Here is a 17,564-nt window from a genome sequence, read left to right on the forward strand (position 1 = left end):
CAACATGTAGGGGTTTCCAAATTTTTTTTATCCACCTTTAAATTCTTGTCAAACTTAAAATATTCCTTAACTCAGACCTATAATTTAAACTCTGATCTTTGACTGAATGAATATGGAACTATACTGAACTTCCTGCACTTCTGTACTTCTGTACTTACGTAATGGTCAACTTTACACACACTCCTCTGTTTTCAGTTGTTATTTGAAAGACACAAATTAAGACATTAAAAACACCTCAGAATAAAAAGTCCATTACCAAACAGATACTGGTTGAGCTGCAGTCAAAAATAAAAATAGCATTCTTGGTTTCAGTATTTTATTGTTTGCAAATTACTTTAAAATGCCACAGTTGGTAACTTGCTTTTTTTCCTCTTTTATTTTCTTCTGTTAAAGGCGTTTGGGGGTGCGGATTGCATCTGTGTTTTGTGGGGGTTTGTTTTGATTTGCTGGGTTTTTGGATTTTGCAACAATTCCTCCCCTAAAAAAATATTCCGTAATATATACTTACATGATTTCCAAGAGGGCATTTAATTAAAATTAATACCAGAAATTCACGTAATCTCTAAACTTACACACACACAAATTAACCATACAAGTTTATACATACTTATACAGTGAGTGCTCAGGGGACTACAGAATGATAGAAGTTCCCAGTTTTCCAATGACATATCTGCAGAATGCAGCATGCTGATGTTGGAAAAACATTTTCTTCCATGACCTCTCCCAGCTGCTGCTTTTCCCAGCCAAAATTACAATTTCTGAGGGTACTCCATTAAAAAATGTGACACAAAAATGCACACTACATCACTGACTGTAGATTGCACAAAAGCTACTTGGGATATAAATCCCAAAGCTTTTACTTCAATTTACCAAGAATGTCCACATTCTTTTGTTTCTTGTAGCCTGAGGAACAGGCTTTTCAACTTTAAAATCTTTTGAACTTGTCTCTCCCTGGAAAAAATCAATAGGCTGAGATTTACTTTGGTATTGTTCCAAAACTACTATAAATTACTGTCCCAAATTCAAAGGCTTTTGATATTAAACTATTAGGAATATTTTTGAACTCCAGCAATACTGACATAACTGCATTTTTCTGAGAAAGTAAAGTATTTTAGTCAAAACTAATTCAGTAAAATTTGCAAAAATAATCCAAAACACCAGACCACAAAATATTATAGTAAAATAAGAATTCTAAAACCTTCTCATTTTTTCATATGACAATATTGAAATTTGGTTTTGCACCGTTGATAACAATTAAAATAAAGATGAAAATACTGACTTTCTACACATCCTGATGACAAAGAAGCATCACAATATTTCAGTAATTATTAACTTCTTCGTGTAAGTTCTTTCCATAGAGAAGCTATATATTTGCACTTTGCTGACATGAATTCTAAAAAGAAGCATTTTAAGACGTAATGAAGGAAACTTATCCTAGTACAAATAGATCATAAAAGGACCTTGGAAAATAAACTCTTATTAGCATTTACACTGACTGCATGTAAACAAATTGAGAACAGTTAAATCATATTTGAGTGGAGCAAAATCAGGATGATGATGTGTAACTGCATATGGTCACCGTGCAACAACTGTTTCAGCCCATCAGCTCTTGGCCCCTCCTTGCCTCTTGAGAAGGGTGTGGGACCACTGCACCAGTAAAACCAGATTTGCAGATAATTTCTCCAGCCAATGTCACCCTCTCCAAAGAAACCCTGACCAGGATAGGCACAAGAACAATTTACAAGAGTAACAACAAGCAATGGTCTATATACCCATGGCACAGCCTTCATCAATAATGTGAATTTCATCCTAATATTTTCAGCAGTGCACATGTAGTTTCTATCACATCTGTCACAGCTAACACTTACAGTAGTATCTAATCACTCTGTAAGGGTGGTATGAAAATGGAAATAATCTCAGAGAAAACTTAAAAAAAACTCGAACACACAAAGTCAAAGGAAAGGTCAATAAATTCTCAAACCGAGAATCATCAATATATTATGCTAAATATTAATGGTCTTCAAGGTCAATGTTTTCCCTGGCATTTACAGTAATAATGTGAACTGTACAAAACTAAATGTGTGAAATGGACATAAACCCATAATGCATTGATGCACATCAATTAAAAAAAAGAAAATAAGAAAGACATAGTAATTGTTTTAAATGGCTTCTGCTTCTAACCTTGCTTATTCCCTGCCCTCTGAGTGCCTGTTAAAATAAGGGAGCAGGTCATTCAGCAGCAAAAGCAATTATAAAATGCAAATGACTGAGCATTTATTGTCAAGATTGGCTAGATAAAAAAGGTCTGATAATAACATGTTCCCAAGTAGATGACATAATTAGATGTTTGTATCATAAACAATGGGAAATAATACAAGCCTTTAGCATTTTCAGAAAGGCTGCAATTAAACAATAGGTAAGCATTGTGACATAAATTTTATTAAATAGTGACAATTAAACTTCCCTCTCAGAAATTAGAAGGCACCATCTTGTGGTTGCTCTGCAGGAATGCAGGAATGTCAGGACAACTTCTGACCTACGATCTCTTCCTTCCCTTTCCCACTGCGCCAACTGGAATATCAACATTCTACCATAGACAAGGATATGTGCTCTGCCATTCTCAGCACTTCCTCTGAAGGAAACAGTGAGATTATGTACTAGGCAAGACTAGAAGAGTTATCTAGTCCAAAATACACTCCAGGTTATCACATCATTAAAATATGTGTGTGAAGTAGAAAATTCAGAATTACTAGCAATCATAGCAAAACCACATTTAATTTCTAATAAGCTTAAGATCAAATTGTACCAAAACTTAAAGACTCTGCAGCTCATTAAAGCTGCATGAATTTTTGAGCCAGTTATGATCAGAAAGCCTTGTTCCCGCTGTCCTTACATTATAAAAACATGTTTTGAGAATTCTGCATAGTGTTTTGAATTATTGTATTCATTTCAGACAAAAGTCATCCAGATAAATTTGTGCCATTTCTGAAGACATCTTGCAGGACACAGCTCAGCATTCAGAATTTCTTCTTCCATGGAATCTGCAGTTGTAAGTAAAACCGTTCTATATGTAACACATGTATATTCCTAGCTACTGATCTCTGCTTTGGGCCCAGTTCTGCCAACTGCTCAGACACTGTGCCTTGCGAGATGAATTATCCACACTAATCTTTCTCAACTCAATTGTGCAGCTGAGCGGTGAATTATTTAACATTGAATGTTCAATAGCTTTTGTCTTCCCTGTAAATGTATATCAGATATAAACAAGTATTAATGTACTTACTGATTTTATTTTATTTATAATAAATTACAAATTAATAACTATTTCAGAGAGGTTCATTTAATTGATGTTTGTGTTATGATTTGATTGTATAACTCCAGAAATATTTTGCTGGCATTACTGTTTCAGTACATGTTGAGATTTAATCTAGTACTTTTTACTATAGGAAGTGTATCTCTTAACAAATAGTTAAGTATGTATGTCATTTTACATTATTTGAAATACTTAATGATTCAAAATTAATAAAATTTACATCTGCTATTTTTACACAGGCACACCTAGTTCCAGCCTGCTGAAGGCTCAATGAGTTTTGAATGGCTAGAAATGATAGCAGAATTTAATCCATATACAGCTGTTTTCACTTTCATAATTTCTGGATTTTCTGGAAAATAGTTAGCAATTTAGGATACTTATTTTTCAAGCAAGTTAGCTTTAGTAAGTGCCAGTAACTGGTAGTCTAACCGTGATAACATCCAGGCTTTGCTTTTGAATGGTGTCAATAAAAGAGGAATTTCTCTCTGTCTGGAAAGTATGGTGGCATAAAATCATCTGTTTCACAGAAAATCTCAGAAGTGTCATATGTTTCTTTTGGACTTTTAAACATATCAGGGGCACGGATGTTTTGAGCCGTCTTTTCTTACAAATTGCAAAATTTTTTATTTTAGCAAATCACACCATTTTATCTGCTGTTTTTCTGAGCTTGATTCCTTTCAAGATTTCACTCCTCCAAATAGGTTCACACCAGAAAATATCTCTGTTTATGTGCAAGCTCCAAGAGCAGGGTGACATAAAAAATTCTAAAACCCCATATCTATATTATACAATTTCAATCTGTGTTGCCTCCCTGCTGGAAGCACAACTGAGTATTTTGTACACATTAAAAAGCAAACACTCATGGCTGCTTCTAACTCAGGATACTTAATATACTCAGCAGCTGAAATTATCTGATTCATTTTGTCTCCTTGGCTCTTTGTATGACCTTTGTTCTTCCCTCTTTCCAAATATTGACAAACGCTATGCCAGAATGATACTCTGATTCTGAAGGGATGAAACCACAAATGTTACCAAAAATAGGTACCGCCTCTCTCCCCACGGGATATCCAAAGCAGCATTATTTGCATTGTTTGCTCATCTCAGCAGGGACTTGCCCAGACTGGAGACAAATTACAGGATTTCTCATCTCGCCCTAGGCTGCTGTTGCTCCCTCTCCTAGGCAAAGGGAATCTGCTACTCTTGGAGAGGTTGAAAGGATGTTTCCTGAAAGCCTTTGGGTGCTGCAAAGAGTGGGTGAAGGGATGCTGGGGTAGGCCATGTGCAGGGATGTGAGCATTATTTTCCTCTTAAGTGCATTTCATAAATAAAACTGCTGTGAAATCTGAATGGTCTGCTGATATCAGGATATCTGGGAGTAGCAGGGAGGAGATGGAAGGTAAGTGACTGGGGGCAAGGAGGAGAGAAAGGAGAGAAGCCTGACCCAACTCAGCTGCTGCAGATTTATTCCTAACTTTCAAAGTATCTAAATACTTGATGATGAAACATTTCTTGTACAAATGCAGTTGAAAGGTCATATTCCTCCAGTCATTGCTATCTCTATCCAACACTAATAAACAAACAAGTAGAAGAAAGCAAATACAAAAGAAAAATAGAAACAAAAAACCTCCAAACCAAACAAACATAAACACATTCCTCCCCCCTCCACCCTCCAAACTAAAGGACTTAAGGAAACAAATCCTTAATTAGAAAGTTTCTGTTTGCTTCCTCTCACAACTTCCAACATGCTGCTATTATCACATATGTATTTACACCCTGTAAAATACTGAACTCATAACAAAATGATTATTAAAGCAGTCCTATTTTTCTAATTGAGTGATTGCTAAAAATCCAGAAAAGCTAAACCAAACTTCACCAATATTTATATAAGATCCATATCCATTTTAAGAATGGACAAATATTATTGATATTTACATGGGTTTCTTAAGTAACCAGCAAATTTTTCCTTACAAATTCATTTCAGAAACATAACATTCCAATAGTATGCTTACAGAAAGAATTAGACTGCAGTATTTTAAAGAAGAGAACCTAAAGGGTCCTTTAACAATTAAATGAATGTACCCATGTTCAAACAGTGTTTAGGAGCTTGAAACCTCACACTGCCTTAGTGTGTGTTAGAAAAAAATTCTTAACAATATATTTATAACAGGAAACTTGAATACCAGAAAGTTGCCTCAAAAGTGAAAACAAATAGCAAATTTTCTGAGTAATGATTCAAGCTACAAAAGCTCACTAGCATCATCTGGAAAAATACCAATATAAATATAGCTTTTGGATTTACTACTGATTTTATTAAATTACATTTCTAAACATAAATTTTAAAATTGTCATAGGTCATAATTTCCTGAAAAGTAAAAAAAGAAGACCTAGCAAAATCCAACAATTTCTCTCAATATTTAAAATTCAGATTTTGCCATAGCAATAAAATATACTATTTTATTTTAGGTTTAGACATGGGCACATACATGTAGAAATATTTATTTAATTATTATGCAAAAAAGATAATTTCACCTACAAATTTTTCAATATATTACTAGTCTTAGCACAATTACAGTATTCTGGTTGTATAAATTGCAAGTACACAAGAAGTTAACAATAGGATTTTCAAAACGGGGTCAGTTTGAAATTACAGGACATCGTATCAGTAGTAAACCCACCAAAAAAGAATCCTGTTGATATAACCTTTTCCAGATGTTACCAGGACAACTTTGCAAGTATAAACTCCTATAAAGAACATTTCTATAGAGACATTTAGAATTTGACTTTGAGCTACAGACGGTTTGTCTTTTGAAAATCAGAATTATCTGTAGAAGATTAATTTGTTTCCCATTACAGTTTCAGATTTCTTCTTCATCCATAAAATTAACTGCAGTGAACTTCCAGGAGTAAAAAGCTGTCTTTTTTCAGGCTTGAATAAGAGGAGAAATAGTCACTTGTCCTGAAATCTGGCTACAATTAAACACATTGAAGAAAAATTAAAAGCTGTAAATGTTAAACTTTGGATATTTTGCTGTCATCCTTTGTTATACAAATGCTTTACTATAAGCATAAACAATAAATATGCATCACCTACATTTCACTAAATATCACAAAATGTTTAAAATATTATTTAAATAGACCATAAATATAAATTAAACAGGTAATGACAATATTTACCTTTTCCAGCTGAGCATTTTTTTTTGATTTATACAAAAACTCCCCAACTGCCACAAAGACAGAAAGCACCAATCCTGCTGCCAGCACGATGAAGATTCCTCCAATATTTTGAACTCCCAAAGCACTGGCCTCTTTACTTTCCTCTTCTGGGCAACCATTGCCTCTCCACCACTTCTCTTTCATCATGTGGAGCTTGCCTTCTTCCTGCAGCTGAAGAATTGCTATAGTGATCTTGTCTCTATATGGAGAACCTGAAGAGATCACAGGGAAGAAATATTGTGTGGAATACATTACATGAAACCTTAGTTATTCTGAATAAAAATAAATAATATCTCATGAAAAACTATATCATTAACAGCCTTAATATTAATCAAAAGGCCATTTGCTTCTCAACGCAATCATACTGGTGACATAAATACAAATCCACTTGCTCACACAAATATATATCCAGAAAACTTGATCCGGCTGGTTTTGCAGTAAGCCAGGCCACTTGATGCAAAAATTCCTATCACATTAATCCCGTGGTCTCAAACATCTTCCTGCCCAATTATATTCAGCTGAACAGTATTTTTCTTCCAACTTTTTCAATTTTTTTCTCAGTAAGTTTTTAAATGGGCTTCAGTAGATTTAGTCTAATATACATAAATCTACAGGTTGTTGCTTCATAGCTTGCTACTCTAAAGGTAATAATAGGTCTGATATTAAATGAACACTTTAGCCTGTTAGTTTATTAAAAGAGGGGAAAAAAATTTATACTTCCAGACCAACCCACAAAAGTCTTTATTTGATAGATTTTCAGGCATTTAAAACACCCTTCAACATGCACTTACTTATTACCAGTACCAGGTAGTAAGAAATTTAGAAGGATAAGATTCAGTGTGTTTGGATAGGAGGGATGTAAATTCTCATATTTTGATTTATTTCTTTCTTATAATTCATTATTTTAAAATGACATGATAATTTTGTAGCTTTAGAAAATTTCAATATTTCAAGGGGTAGTTCAAAGGCTGATGTCATATCTTTGCATGTAATCTGTTCTCTTTTTCTTTACATTGTGCATAAAGGCTTTTCAAAGAGTTCTTTAAAACATACATTGATAATTGAATAATGGCAATGGAGAAAGCTTTTATTTTCTGAATTTTAGAGAGTAAATCATGTCAGTTATAAGTGCTTTCTCTGCTAAGACTTGTGCAGTGTTTAAGCAGACAACAAAGCCATCATTTCTCTTGGCCTCCTTCAAAGACAGGCACAAAAGACTCTTCATTAAAGTAGTTAAGAAATCTCAGGAAAAGAAGGAAAAGAGTAGATTAAAAGGCATGGCATCCCCTCTTTCAGTTGATATGAATGCAATGCTACAATGTATCCCTCCTCCTTTTCCTTCTACCCTAATAATGCTAATTACTGGCTATAGTTTTTAGGGTTTCTTTCAGCTCAGTAATAAAATACATTTTCATTAACATTTTACCCTCAAAATAATCCTCTGTATCCGCTAGAGAGATGCTGCCTCTTTAACCATTTAATGTACTAAATGATCAGCTGTGAAGGAGTTGAAGAAATGCATGGCAAAGATCTTCTACAGTCTTTAAACTGTGGGAAAATATGTATTTATTTTTTTTAGTTTCTTTTAGTTTGTTCTATATTTCTTCAAATTCTTTTTACATATTTAGAACTTACCCTGAGAAGAGATCTTATCACAAAGAGCTGCTGTGCCATTATAGAACCTAGAAAGGACTGCTAATTACAAAATACAAAGGCACCTCTTCCTTTATTCAAGAATAAAATGTGGGAAGAGCCATCCTCAAAGTATTTGAATTGCAAGGACTTGTGCATTTATCATCTGTGCTTAGAAAAGGATGATGTTTTGTGCTAGGAGGTAAACTGTGTTTGCTCTGGACTATAAAGGAAGCATAAAGAAAGGAAAACAAAATTTTCTACTCTCTTGTGCATGCAGGGGCCTACGTCACATCATTTCAGACCATCCTGATTATGCTGGAATTCCACAAAACCCTATACTTGACATGTTACTTCAGTGAGATGGAAGAAGGAACATGATTAGTCCACAAGAGCCTGGGGAAGTATAAGTGCATTCTGTAATCTTTTGGCGATATTTTCAACATTACACTGCATATAAATATTTAACAACAACAACTTAAATAACATTAGATTCAGAGAAATAGTCTTGGACTCAGTTTAAGCTGTCTTCCAATCTGACAGGCTGCTTTCTAATTAAACTGATTTGCATTTTGTTCCCACACTTCTGTTGGTCTAAATATAGTGAGTACCATCTATTCTTCATGTATTATTTATATTTTCTGGGGATCCGATTTGTACACTTACAATTCAAGTCTATTTGAAGCAGTTAAAAAATTAATTAACTGAGGAATTCATAGAAAGAAGCAATGAAGCATGGACTAATACAGTCTACAATTAGTTAAGTTTAAGAGGGTTGCATTAGAAATAGCTTACAGTGATTCAGTTCAAAAGTTTCAATTATATTACTTACTGTTCGTGGTTTTCAAAATTTTGCACAATAGTTGTGGAATGGACATAATACAGGACCTTTGGTGTTTCTACTGCAATATTTATATTTGTTATACCTTATTATCCTGTCTAATAAATGATCCTGTCACAAGTAAAGATCAATGTGGGATGACAAGCATTATATATTGCTGCTGTTAAATCAATCATTTAAAAATTTATATCCATGAAAAAACTAGCACTGAATGCTGTAGTTCTATTCTAATTCTGAAGGACTTAGAATGTTCTAAATCCATAGGTTTATGTTTTCCAGCAAATATCGAGTACACCTAATAATCTGATACTTGGAATAAAAGAATTTTTAATTCTGTTTATGCTGACTCAAATAGCTATTAAGAGAACAAAGGAAGCATATGAACAATATTATTTCCTCAGACTAGATTTTTTTCCTAGCTTTTTTTCATCTTACAAACAGGAATGCAAATCCTAGAAATGGAAAATCCACCCAGAAGCACCTGAACTGGCTAAAATATCACAGTCTGATCAGTGGATGACAAAAGTAGCATTAAGAAGTAAGAAACAATAAATAGATAATGTGGTCAAGGCACCCAGATTATACTCTGGATGTAACAGCTGTTTTCCCTGCAGAACTGAAAAATGTTAGCAAGTAAATGCAAAAGATTTCTGACACTCACAGGTAATATTCCAAATCACTCTCATCACATGACTGAAAGATGACTTGAGCCCTGCCATGAGGTGTTGCAAGAAGCCCATATCCTGCTTTTTACATTTTTAAATTTAAAGTGTCTAATATAATCTTATTTAAATCATCATTAAAGAGATTTTAGTGTTGAAAACAAAAACAAAAAAGCCACAAAAGGAAAATAGAATCTCTGAGACTCATGGACAATATATATGAAAATTTGCATAAAACACCTTTTTCTAAAGTTTCTCTACAAAACTAACAGTCTCCCAGGGTTACTGCAGAAGCTATACATAGATATGTTTTCTGCCCTGAAGTCTCAGTATATAAAGATTTATGCACATAATGATATGTTTAAACATAAATTATGAACACATAAGTTTTTTATATTGAGGCTTCACTGCATACAGATTAGTATTTTAAAATTCTGCTGATCTAACCAGTCTTGAAAATGCTTCCTACTAGATTTTAACTTAGCAAAATCTCCTTCCTGGTTACTCATTCTATCATATGAAAGTAGTTGGAGCATATTGGGACCTGTAGAATTCATTTTGACTTTAATTAAATCAAAAGGAAGAGCAGCTAATTCTGCTCTTTTGATAAGAAAATTTTGAACCAGGAAATTTTTTTGTTTCATCATGCAAGGTGCATTTTACTAAAAGGAATGACTATGAATTGCCTAGTATTTTTAAATATGCCCACAGGACAGACTAACATGTTACTTTTTATTTCCTAGACAGGAAAAATACGTTCTGAATACACAGACACCACGGATAGCATCTTTTATTTCTGTTTGGGCTTCTTTTTCTTTTGTTATTAATAATCCCAAGACAGTTTTATTTATCTTGCAACATTATTTCACATTCTGTGTACTTGGCCTAAGCAAAAGACAAAGGAGTCTTGAATTCTCTTGACAAAGTTAGGAATACACTATCATATTCAGAACCTAGGTACGAAAGTGATATAATTTAGAACTTCTTTGAGTAGTAAAATATTTATTGAAAGGAGAAAGCCACATATAACAGGAAAGATATCTAGGTTTTGAAGCTGTACATGAGTAGTATACAATGAACGAAACAACCAGTTCAAGTTCCAGTTTTACCAGTTGAAAGGAAAAAGCACTAAACTCAGAATGGGAGAGTTCTGGCTTATTTGTTTTGAGTTTGTTTTTCAGCATGAACCCATTCCTGTTGTGGTTATGCCAGCTTGATCTATCAATCCTAAAAATAGTTTGTGTGTAAATACAATGTACTGCAGTCAAAATCTCACTCCAGTCTAAGCATACCTGAAATTTCCACAAGAACGCTGATTAACACCATTTATACTACTGGGAATGGGTGAATCATTTAAATTTTAGCTTAACAACATCTCTCTTATCCAATCTCTTAGCCCTATCAAGAACCATAGTCTAAATGTTCTGCCACCAAACTGCTTGCATGCTTAGTGATATCATACTTGAAAGTTTTGGGGTTTGTACTGTTCTACTATCCCCACTCATCTGTTACTATGACAAAGGTTTTCTTTTGTGGTTACAAGACAAAATTTAGCTCAGTCCTTTGGAACAGACATTCCTTCCTAGGAGATAACTGGTGGTACACTATGTGGAGTTCAGTTTCTCACAAATGTCATGCATACTGCAGTCATAGGCATGACAGGAACAACACAGAATGTTTACACATAACTGTGGAGCAGATGTTTAGATTATGAGGAACCACGAAAAACTATTTCCTACAGCCTCATTCATCACAGGGCCTGAAAAACCTTCCAGGAATGTAGAGTATAATCAGCACTCAGTAATAAAGACTGCCAGTCACAGTTATTACATGCCGTAGGAATGTATTAGGTACTGGCTATAGGAGAAGTACTTACTCTGTCTCCACAGAAATGTTTTTGTTTTAAAATTTACAGCCACCTCAGCTCACTAACCCACTTTACCTCCTCTAAGTGGGATGGGACGGAAGGGACAGAAAAAAGGGTCAATATTGCTTGGTTCATTCTTCCTGTCTGTGGGTTCTAAAAACTCCAAGAAATATATGAAGGAAGAAAATGGATTCTCTCACTTCCCAGTCCCTGGATCTATTTTCAAGCCAGCTTTTTGATGGAAAAAACCCCAAAACTCAGTGTTTGTAGGTCCTAAACCCAGACACTTCCTGTTACATTAATATTATAATATTTTAATATTAGACATGGAGTAAACAGAAAATATTTATTAAGTTGCAGTTACTACAATGGAAAATCCTCAGTAGATGTTTGCTGTCTAACTAGATGTTTAACAGTCTAAACTACCCTGAGTGTAAATTAAAACTTCAAACATTCAAAATCCAAACCAAACCTGCTCACTATGCCTTTATATATATGTGTGTGTGTGTTCATCTTTGAGCTACAAGTATGGCTTTGAAAGGACAAGTTGCTGGTAAGTCAGGAGACACTTAAAATCAGTATTTTATGTTAAATGTAATCAAACCACTTTCTCAGGTGGTGTGTTTTCTAATTGTTTTCACTTCTTCACACACATAACCATTCCCACCTGAGGCTAATTTCTGGTAATCTTTTATAGAACCAAAGTTCATGTAGGTATATAAAGCTGAAATATAACAAAATATAACAAAATGGATATATAACAAAGGTGGATGATGTAGCTGAGATTTACTACACATTAATTTCCCAGACATAAATATGCAAAATAATTGATATCAAAGTTAGATGAATATTTGGGAGTTGGAAGTAAAGTAGCCATTAAGTAATTCTTGTGTTCATAAACACTTATTGCTTTAGGACTGGGAAAGGAACATACTTAAAAATATGAATTTGCAACTTGCTTAAAACATATCTATCCTCCACAGTGAGCGCATTATAAAACAAAACAAAACAGGATAATGATTGCCTACAATGAATAATTCAAATAAGACATGAAAATAACAGGTTTAATACTAAATACACTCTTTCTTTTTGTAGTACCAAGATAACCTGAACAGAATGAGGATGTTTATGGATTTTTTTACTGCTTTAAATTCTCAGATCATTATTAAATAATTGTATTAGTCATTCCAGCTCTATTTTTTTTTTTCACACAGGTTAGTTTTTGCATACACTCCTCAAACTATGATTATAAACTGCTCTAAAGCATATCTCTTAGACAGATTAAACAAATGAGTGTTAGTAACATTTTTCATAGAATCTTCGTGTATTTTAACATCACAGACAACTTGAAAAGATCATAATCATAATACACTATTATCTCCCTACCCCTGTTGAATTGCACAGCTGCAGAATGGGAAGATATCATTGTTGAAACCTCTAGTGAATAAAACAGTGGCATTATTTTTGCCACAGATAAAAGTATTTCATATTTATACAGTGCTTTCTTTTTTCAATTCACTAAGCAAATCTGTGACACTCACATATGAATAGTTTGCAAATATAGCCTCTTTGAAAGAAATATTTGTCTAACACTACCCAGCAATAAACAGATGAATTAACGAAGCCTAAAGAAATTCTTAAGTATTTCTGGTATTTCTGGTTATGTGATGATTTTGGTCAGCAGAGAAGATTATGTTGAAAGACAAGTGTAAAGTCATAACAAAACTGTCCAGACCTGAAAACTCATTTCACACTTTTGCAGAACACCCCAATCCTTTGGCGAGCTATAAGGGAAATTCTCTAAACAGTGAATGTCTTGTTATTAACTGTTTCATCATGGGTATGAACTGAGGTGAGAAGAGGCCTTGGGTGCATCTAAGTGCAAACCATGGAAACACCATGTGCAGGGATGTAATACACCAGTTTTCTTCTAATTAAGAGCAATGTATCAGGCCAGAGAAATTTTTAATTTGTAGATGAGTCTTTGTCAATCCAATCCATAGACTCATGGAACCACAGAATCATCAATTTTGGAAAAGACCTTCAAGATCATCAAATCCAACATTTAACCAAACACCACCCTTTCAACTAAACCATAGTATAAAGTGCAACATCCAACTTTCAGGGATGGTGATTCCACAACTGTTGTGGTGCGTTTGTGTTGTTTATACTGTTAATATTATGTTCCCTTAAATTGGTATGCTCTGTCACCCCTCAGTTTAGTAGGTTTGTCTCAAGTTGTATCCTCCTACCCTGGTTGTCAATCACTGTAAACCCTACCCCTTGGTCCCAAACTTTCCCTGTTCTCCCTCCCATTGAATTGTCAATCCCATCTTGTACCTACCCCTTATTCTGGAACCTTCCCTGTCAATCACCTGATTTGTGACATTCCATTGGCTTATGTGACCTATTCCACGCCCCCTGTTTTCACCATTGGTTGATTTATTGTAAGACTCCATCCTGTACTCCTCCCCAGGACATCCCTCATTGGTTAAAGATTTGTACCCTCCCCTTGCTCCTGCCCCGTATATAAGTTGCTGTACCTGTGTATCCCTTGCTTTTTGTCCCTGGGCGCTTTGTGGAATAAACCATTCCCTGGAACCCATACAGAAGACGTTCCCCTCATCTTTGCCTCCACGCTGCGAATGACATCCAGAAAGTGCTGTAGAACATTTGCTTTGAGCCTCACCTCAGGTCAGCCTGCTCCTAAGGTGCATTGCGCTCTCTGCGTGGTGCTGTGAGTAGAGCTAGCCGGCTCCGGCACCACATCACACAGCTTCTCGGGATGCCCCATTCCAGTACTTCTCAATGCTTCCAGCAAAGAAATCCTTCTTCGTGTCCAACGTAAACCTCTCTTGGAGAAGCTTGAGGCCATTTCTCCTTGTCCTGTTGCTAGTTGCCTGGGAGTAAAGGCCGGCCTTCTTGAAGGTCTCCCCTAAGCCTTATTTTCTCCAGGCTGAACCACCCCAGCTCCCTCAGTTGCTTCTCATATGACTTACTCCTATTACTCCTTATTCCTACCATTTACACAACATAGATGAATACCATACATTATGGTCCTAGGGACAAGAACATCAACATGAAGTTTTAATAATGTCACTGCTTTAGTTACATCTGTTTGCTAAATTCCTATTAGAAGCCCCTTCTCTAAGGCAGAGCTGGCTCACAACAACTACAGGATGTTAAGTGGTTTGGCAATTCTTTGTTGATATAAAGCTCATTCTCAGCATACCTCCAAGATAGTGCTTCAATATGCTCATAATCCTAAGGCAACTATAAAAAGCAGTTCTTTCATCAAATATGATAGCTACGCATTCTTACATTTCAGAAATAATAAATTAACTGCTCAGGCAGTTGAAATTCTCAAATTAGTTTCAATACGTGGCTTGACCTGCATAAAAATAAATAATTTGCACCTTTTTTTTTCTTGAATTATGTTCAGCTAATGAAGACAAATGTATTAATTTGTTTTAGTCATAGGAGAACTGAAGTTCAGCACTTTTGTGAATGTATAAGTGATAAATATTACAGTTCAGATTGTATGAAGGATTACAGACTAAGTGCAGGCAAGCATAAGAAAAAGCCATTCTGTCTTGGTGCATGGTTTCTTACTTATTTTTACAGAGACAGATTTGTTTATGTGTCTCATCTCCAAGGACCAGTAAAAAATTCTCATACTATGTAATATATACGGTCTGAAGGTAACAAGTAGCTTCTAAAGAACAATAATAATTCTTAACAATAAAAACAAATTATTGCCCAGAATTTTTTTTTTTATTACTGCTAATATTACTTTGGATCTTAAAAACAAAACTATAGGCAGTGGGAAGATGTTTGCATGTTGAGTATTCATATTCAAAGTGATTATTCTTTTTAATTAACTAAGGGTATATAATATATACATACACATAAGAAAGTATACACAGTCTTTGAGTTATGGATTGTGAGATGAAAACTTTTCTCCAGGAGCAGTACTTCACAACAGGTAATAAAGGTGGCTCAGATATCCTGTGTCCCACACAGTATCAGCAGGAAATAACTACCAATTCTGAAATCACAGCAATGATTGGGTTTCATACTTTGCAGAGGAAATCTGGGAATATATTTGCAACAACGAAAATTTTAAACTTCAAAATTGTTCATTATTTTCAGATATGTAGAATTTTGTTACAGTTAAATCAACCAAGTGTATTGTTAACAATTTCAGGGACTAAATTTATGTGTAAAGTACCTGTGATTCCTTTCAGTTTTGAAACTGCTTTTTGAAAGATTTCTGTATCATTCATAACTGTGGCTTTGTGGGTTTTACATAAATACATTTAATCACAGATGTATAAAAAGACCTTCCGTTTACCCACCAGTGTCAGACATTAACAGAGTTACTGGAAGAGTAGAGGAAAATCTCACTGTCTCTATGGAACCTAGGGTGCTCTTTTTCTTTCGTTTCTTCAAACAAGGAAACAAATAATTCTGATTTTAGAAAATCATTTCATATTTAAGAGAAGTAACAAAAATATTTAAGAAAAAAATCCTACCTGTGTCTTCTGGAAAAAAAAAATGTCTAAAACTATGTTCTGCATTGATCACTCACTGACAAATGTATGCTTTAGTTAAAATAAATGTGACAGTAATGCTCAGTGCCAGTCACTGTGCTCACTAGCATTGTTTTCGAGTCTTGCCCAAAATTTAAGTTTTCAAAACAACTCTTCAAAACATGTTACCTTTTAATTTTGGTGGAGGTGTGAAAAGAGAATTGTCATAATACAGAAAGCAGCCTTAGCAACAGAACTTTATTTCAAAAAATAAGAAATGTTTATAAACTCTGAAGTTACTTCTGAAAGGATCCATGAGATCCTTTTTTTTTCTAATGTTTTTAATATTAGCCAGTATTATAATTTCTTGTGGCTCTCTTGCTACCATAATGTTCTTTGATTTTTAGCCTAGACCTCCAGGAAGAAAGAAAAAGATTTAAAAAAATCACCAGTGTGAAGGGGATGATCAAGTTCTCAGGTTCTGCAAACTTTGAGACAGAGTGATTGGAAGGTATTGGGAAAATAACAGTTTTAAACATAGGGAAAAGTCACTTTGACAGCTCCCTTCCTTACTGCATCTACTCACATCTGTTAAATTACACTTGTTTTGTTTCTCCTACTGAGAGATACATTAGACCTTTTTGAAACTACCAGAAATCAGGGAAGTCTCTCAGGATTGTCTTCAGACTTGGTGTAACAGCTGCCTGTGCAGAAAACCCATTTTCTCTTCCACATCCCAGTTTGCCTATTATCACTGCTTTCTTCATGCTATGAGTATTTCCAGCACATTAGCAGATATATAGATAAATATGAAGCAAAATAATTTCATGAAAAAAAGGATGAACATATTCTGCTGGTTTAGTTCACTAAACCAGCTCAAATAGCTGTCAGTTTTTGCAAAGTGGAGCAGCCTTATGGCAGTTTGACATGACAGTGAAACTTCAGCCTTACTTTTGTATTCACATATGTTAGAGATACAACTGTTATGCCTGGGGGGCTTTGTTTTTGTTTTGGGGGTTTTTTTGTTAGTTTTTTACTTTTTTTACTTTTAAATTTAGTAAATGATCTGGTTCACAAAATCAGATCTTTAAATCCTTGCTACCCCTGTTGTTTCTAATAGAAGTAAATTAAAATTGGAGGAACAGGATGAAAATGTGAAGGAATGTTTGTGCAACTGTGCAAGAACAGAGAAAAGCACCAAAGAATGGAAGCATTAAGCACGTAAAACTCTCTTATCACACACTTCTCTAGGGAAAAAAAGACTTCTCTTTCAAATCTGTCCTCAAAAACTAGTTGGAAAAGCAACAAAGAACTTCATATTCTTACCAAGAAGAAAACACTGTCAGAACTGAATTCTGTAAGAATTGAAGTAATGTGATTGATTACCTTCACTAAAACATATTGGGAATACCGAAGTAAGTTGAAGGCAGTCAGTGATTAAAATATAACACTCCAACCCAATCCTTTTGGTATATCTAGTAACCTTCTCTAAGTGTAAAAACAA

The 17,564-nt window shown here is 34.5% G+C and overlaps 1 protein-coding gene across 2 annotated transcripts in view; it reads right to left on the reverse strand.

The window, feature by feature from the left end:
* The window catches only part of GRIK2 (glutamate ionotropic receptor kainate type subunit 2), a 364,036-nt gene that overhangs the window by 12,759 nt on the left and 333,713 nt on the right, over window positions 1-17,564 (reverse strand). For both annotated transcript variants that reach the window (XM_005518233.2, XM_088052479.1), the window contains one exon: window positions 6,488-6,738. In XM_005518233.2, coding sequence (XP_005518290.1) covers window positions 6,488-6,738 — 251 coding nt within the window. The remainder of the gene's footprint in view (window positions 1-6,487; window positions 6,739-17,564) is intronic.

This window comes from Pseudopodoces humilis, chromosome 3 (genome assembly GCF_049639895.1).
Source record: "Pseudopodoces humilis isolate 2021_Gansu_Grassland_sample_001 chromosome 3, ASM4963989v1, whole genome shotgun sequence".
Classification (NCBI taxonomy): domain Eukaryota; kingdom Metazoa; phylum Chordata; class Aves; order Passeriformes; family Paridae; genus Pseudopodoces; species Pseudopodoces humilis.